At 39.6% G+C, this 6,109-nt stretch overlaps 1 protein-coding gene across 1 annotated transcript in view; it reads right to left on the bottom strand.

Moving 5' to 3' along the window:
- Positions 1–289: 289 nt before the first annotated feature.
- LOC134665731 (cardioacceleratory peptide receptor-like) overlaps positions 290–6,109 on the bottom strand; it is a 61,875-nt gene continuing 56,055 nt past the window's right edge. The window contains exons 9-10 of the mRNA XM_063522705.1: positions 1,890–2,022; positions 290–430 (exon numbers count right to left, since the gene is read on the bottom strand). Coding sequence (XP_063378775.1) covers positions 290–430; positions 1,890–2,022 — 274 coding nt within the window. The remainder of the gene's footprint in view (positions 431–1,889; positions 2,023–6,109) is intronic.

The raw sequence follows: 6,109 nt of genomic DNA, 5'->3' as shown, positions 1-6,109 counted from the left end.
TCATCGTCAGTTCACTCGATCTTCTGGATATGAGTTGAGGGACAGACATCTGCAACTTAGTTTTCAACCTTACTACAATGGTAATACGAACATACACTATAACATAGTCTAATAAAACATGGTCTCTCTTTCCAGAGTGACACAACACAAGCCTACGTCACAATAACATAGCCACTTTATATAGCGCTATTGAATATTATTATATAGCGCTGTCGCATGATGACGTAGGCTTGTGTCAGTCACGTGGTTGGAAGAGAGTACCAGGCGGTGTATATTATTATACCATGGTCTATAAGAAGGTGTCCTCTCTGATCCGTTGCGGGTGGCAGTTGTTGTTTTGATGCTCCGGTAGATGGAGTCTCACCTTGCGGGAGTTGGTGCTGCACTGGTTCAGACGGTGCTTTGGGAACTTCAGGCTTTCTTCCTTTACCTGGGGGGAAGGTGGCTGGTTACTTTTCTGGGTAAAATTAGGTTCATTCGGTACAGCCTAAGAATCTGAGACCTACATCAAATATTACGGCTAGATACGGTATGGATTAGATGTGTTAGGGTCAAATGTGACGTTTCATCATATAAAAATGTCACTTTACATGTACGACATATCCAATCCATATCGTATCTAGCCGTAATATTTGACGTATCCTAAAGTTCGAATCGGGCCGTTATTGTTTTATTTGGAAAGTAGGGACAGTGAGAATTAGGAGAATAATACAAAGTGATGCATTCTACAGTATGCCAATGTCGTGCCTTATTTATACTTCGTTTTTTTAGCATTAGAAATTAGGTAAACAATCTTGATGTGTCTTTTAATTGAAAAACACATTTTAATAATAAGTTACGGCAAATATGTAACAATTATGAATCTAATACGATCATTTATATTCTTATGCTTTCATAAGTAATAGTTATTGATTTTTAAAAAGCGTTTTTCAGTTAAAAGACATGCCAAGATCGCTTACCTTCTTTGAAGTTCTTTCTAATGCTAAAAAAACGAACTATAGCAAATACGTGCTAAGCAGACTCAAAGGATGAATGAACTTTGTCAGAGTAGCATTTTCAACGATTTATTTTCCGTATGTAATATAATGGCGCGTATCCGCGACGCTCTGACGCCAACATACGAACTTTTTGTGAAGCAAGCATAAGAAAAAATTAAATAGCACAAAAAATAACATAAAACTAAAATTCATTTAGAACATAAAATATTTGTGCTAAAAGGTCCTTGTCACGTTGTGTATCCGAGTATGTTTTTGCAGTTTTTTGTTACTTTAAAGGACGAACGCTAGTTCAGTCGGGCGTATGATGAACAAAGAGACTGACGTTTCAAGTTGGTATCATATTCTCGCTTTGAGTTTGCTTCAAACGGCGAATATACTAAATACACTCTTTAAAAGTTTTATGAAAATTTCACGGTATGGATTCAAAAAAGTATGAAATAAATTCTGTCTATTCATTTAAAAACTGTGGAGACACATAAGTAATTTCTCGGTGAAAATACTCCGAGTTATTTGACTTATAAATACAAACGTACTTTTATTACCAATGTCAATAATTTATACCTCCTGGTTTGGAGCAAACACGGATTACTCGCATTTGGGACCAAATGAAAGTACTCATATTAAAACAATTTCCAGCTTGCTGGGAATAAATTCCACAAATCGCTATTCTTGGATCTAATTTCATAACCCATGATACTGATGTCACGTTATGCCCCACGTTGTTATGATGTCAGCAACTTTTAACACTATTACTTGCCGCAAAACTAAGTGGCGAATCAGGTCATAATGCCATCTCTTTCATTTTAGTTGGTCTTAACAAGGGTAAAAGAGATAGCATTATGATCTCAGTGGCCAGTTTGTTTTGCGGCAAGTATACTTTAGCCCACGTACCCTGACAGTAAGGTCGCGCCTTGTCCGCCTGTGTGATGACGTCAGCAGCTCCGTGTGCGCGCGCGACTCGGTGCCGACGGGACTGTCACTCGCGCGCACCCAGCACCACAACCATTTGTAGGGGGGGATGTTCCTATAACAACATCTCTTTATTACAAGCTTTTATTTAGTTTCACCTGACCGGTGTCTGTCTGTCTGAAATAAAATCTTCCAAGTTAAATTTGATCCACTTCCCGGTTTCCGATTGAGCTGAAATTTTGCATGCATGTATAAATAGGATGACAATGCAATATTATGGTATCATCGAGCTGATCTGATGATGGAGACAGGAGGTGGCCATAGGAACTCTGTGTTAGAATTGTCTCGATGAGTATTAGTTGTCTGTCGTAAGAAAAGTACTTACAGTCAGCGATAAAAGCTTGTACCAAAAATGAAATTTTTGCCATAAACTTTTAGTCCCTATACAATAAATAATACTTATATAATCTTGTACAAAAAACTCGATCTCTTGAATAAACTGTTTACTGTGCCCTTCGGGGTGTCATGTTTTACCTGTTTTTACACAATTCTGTGTAATACCAGGCGTGTCTCACTCCGCGATTTCGTCGCTTTGCTACAGGTAGCTAAAAGTAGGTACATCCGTTCGGCCCCAATTTTGGGGAAAGCCATAAGCCTCGCGTGGCGCTGTCGCCACCTAGCGGCCATATCTATGCTGATCGTAACAGACGCGTTTTGTTAGAGAGTGAGTCTTCTGTACTTATTACCCTAATAGCATTTTCTTGTAGGGATTTTGTTGGGCCTTTGTTTACGTATTAGTTGGGCAACCGTTATATTTGGCCGTACGATTTGCTGGAGGGCCCTCGACAAAGGCCCTCCCGAAGATTCCCAACAGAGGGCCATTAGAGTAATTTTTTCGTTGGGCCTATTTAAATAAATCATACAATTATTCAACGGTGGTGGTTTTGGTTGGGCCGTGGTTGGGCCTATACACATTTGTTTGATGGTTGGTTAATTGTTACATTTGGCCGTACGATTTGCTGGAGGGCCCTCGACAAAGGCCCTCCCGAAGATTCCCAACAGAGGGCCATTAGAGTAATTTTTTCGTTGGGCCTATTTAAATAAATCATACAATTATTCAACGGTGGTGGTTTTGGTTGGGCCGTGGTTGGGCCTATACTCATTTGTTTGATGGTTGGTTAATTGTTACATTTGGCCGTATGGCTTGCGGTAGGGCCAACTGCAAAAAAATAAAAAAGGGCAATTTTTTCGTTGTGCTTCTGTTTGCAAATTCAACAATTACCCAACGGCAAGTCAGGTAGGTCGGTAGGTAGTCGTGCACCAGCTTGAAGGCCCAACACAGCTTGTCCCACAAAGGGCCAACATTGTAACTTTAACGTTGGGCCTTGTGTAGGATTCTTACAATACTACCGTAGGTAAATAGTTGTGTAATTTATAGTGTGCCTACAGTCTAATTATGTAATGGGCTTTTGTTTACGAGTCCTACAGTTACCCTACATTAAGTAAGTGGTTGTGTAATACGACGTTGGGCCTTTGCTGATAAATATGTATTACAATTACACTACGGTAGGCATTGGTTGTATCCACATGAAGGCCCTAGGCAGCAGTTGTTGTTAATCTTCTCTTTATCGTTCCAATTTTAGTATATGTACTGCTGAAGCAAGTACACTTACTATACACTCTAATTTGTATATATACTAACCGCACTTCGAAACTTCGTAAGCGAGATTTATGTTTTTAGAGATTTAAATTGAGAAAATGTTGGTAAAATATATTTTTTTAAATTTATGTATAAATTTTATAGTTATAGCTATTAGATTTATAAGTTACTTTTAAACTATATTATGATTATATCCGGAATAATCGAGAAAATAACTATAACTTCGATTTTTGGAGACAGTAACGCCATCTAGTGAGACCCACAAGCAAACTCAACTGGTATTGTTGGGCATCAGTACCACAGCCAATGTTGGTAAATGCGATATTTGTGCTCACTGGGCCAACGAATGTTATCGTTGTTTAGCCACCGGTACCAAAATACACAAAGGCCCATTGTTAGGCGTCAGTGCCACAGCCAATGTTGGTAAATACGATATTTGTCATCATTGGGCCATCGGATGATATCTTTGACTAGCCAACGTTACCAAAATACACAAAGGCCCATTGTTGGGCATCCGTGCCACAGCCAATGTTGGTAAATGCGGTATTCGTCACCATTGGGCCAACGAATGTTATCGTTGTTTAGCGAACGGTAGCAAAATACACAAAGGCCCATTTTTGGGCCTCAATGCTACAGCCAATGTTGGTAAATGCGATATTTGTCGTCATTGGGCCATCGTATGATATCGTTGATTAGCCAACGTTACCAAAATAAACAAAGGCCCATTGTTGGGCATCAGTGCCACAGCCGATGTTGGTAAATGCGATATTTGTCATCATTGGGCCATCGGATGATATCGTTGATTAGCCAACGTTACCAAAATACATAAAGGCCCATTGTTGGGCATCAATGCTACAGTCAATGTTGGTAAATGCGATATTTGTCGTCATTGGGCCACCGGATGATATCGTTGATTAGCCAACGTTACCAAAATAAACAAAGGCCCATTGTTGGGCATCAGTGCCACAGCCAATGTTGGTAAATGCGATTTTTGTCATCATTGGGCCATCGGATGATATCGTTGATTAGCCAACGTTACCAAAATACACAAAGGCCCATTGTTGGGCATCAATGCTACAGTCAATGTTGGTGAATGCGATATTTGTCGTCATTGGGCCATCGGATGATATCGTTGATTAACCAACGTTACCAAAATAAACAAAGGCCCATTGTTGGGCATCAGTGCCACAGCCAATGTTGGTATATGCGATTTTTGTCATCATTGGGCCATCGGATGATATCGTTGATTAGCCAACGTTACCAAAATACACAAAGGCCCATTGTTGGGCATCAATGCTACAGCCAATGTTGGTAAATGCGATATTTGTCGTCATTGGGCCATCGGATGATATCGTCGATTAGCCAACGTTACCAAAATAAACAAAGGCCCATTGTTGGGCATCAGTGCCACAGCCAATGTTGGTAAATGCGATATTTGTCATCATTGGGCCATCGGATGATATTGTTGACTAGCCAACGTTACCAAAATACACAAAGGCCCATTGTTGGGCATCCGTGCCACAGCCAATGTTGGTAAATGCGGCATTCGTCACCATTGGGCCAACGAATGTTATCGTTGTTTAGCGAACGGTAGCAAAATACACAAAGGCCCATTGTTGGGCATCACTGCCACTGCCAATGTTGGTAAATGCGATATATGTCATCATTGGGCCAACGAATATTATCGTTGTTTAGCCAACGGTACCAAAATACACAAAGGCCCATTGTTGGGCATCTGTGCCACAGCGAATGTTGGTAAATGCGATGGTGGGCCAATACAAAATTAACGTTGGCTACGGAACGAACCTCATCCCAACGTTTTCCCTACCGTTGGCACCGTGGGCCCCAACGAAAATGCTACTAGGGTAGTACTATTATTTATTCTGTGGTAATACATAGGTTAAGATACAATGTGATACCTCTAACTCTAGCTACCAGTTTAACCAAAAATATCAACCAAGGTAGAGGCTAAACGGTTGACGCGTACCAGTGAATAACAGTAAGTAAATAGAAGTAGAAATCAAAATTGAAGACATATTGTTTCAGTGATCCTAAAATTTTTTAACAAAAAAGCCATTTTTTAACTCAAATCTGATGTATAACATAAGTAAACAATGTAACGGTGCGTGTAACGAAGCGTTACACTATCGACCTTCATACTATTTCTGGCACCATACAAATTCTAAATTCCTTTTTGAAATTCAAATCCTATTCCAAATTCCATTCAATGATTTTTATTTTCAGTTCGATCACATACTTTGATCGACAAACATCATTTTATCTAACGGACTGTACTTCCCAAGTTTCTAAACACGACCGTTTAAGTGTGATTTTTATTAGTAAACGTAATAATTCATAAGTGCGTGCAGTTCAGTATAGTGCTCGTTTTGTGGCCCTGCACACCTTCCAGATATATATCTACATCATCACCAAGGCACATATTGTAAGTTATTTGATTTCTAACCTTCTGAATTACGAAAGTGTTTTTATACATACCTATCTGTTAACACGTAACCTGTATTGTTACAGGTGCCTTTTTATT

The sequence above is a fragment of the Cydia fagiglandana genome, chromosome 7, assembly GCF_963556715.1.
Source record: "Cydia fagiglandana chromosome 7, ilCydFagi1.1, whole genome shotgun sequence".
Lineage (NCBI taxonomy): Eukaryota > Metazoa > Arthropoda > Insecta > Lepidoptera > Tortricidae > Cydia > Cydia fagiglandana.
The sequence above is the reverse complement of the archived record's forward strand: the minus strand, read 5'-3'. Positions and strand labels throughout refer to the sequence as shown.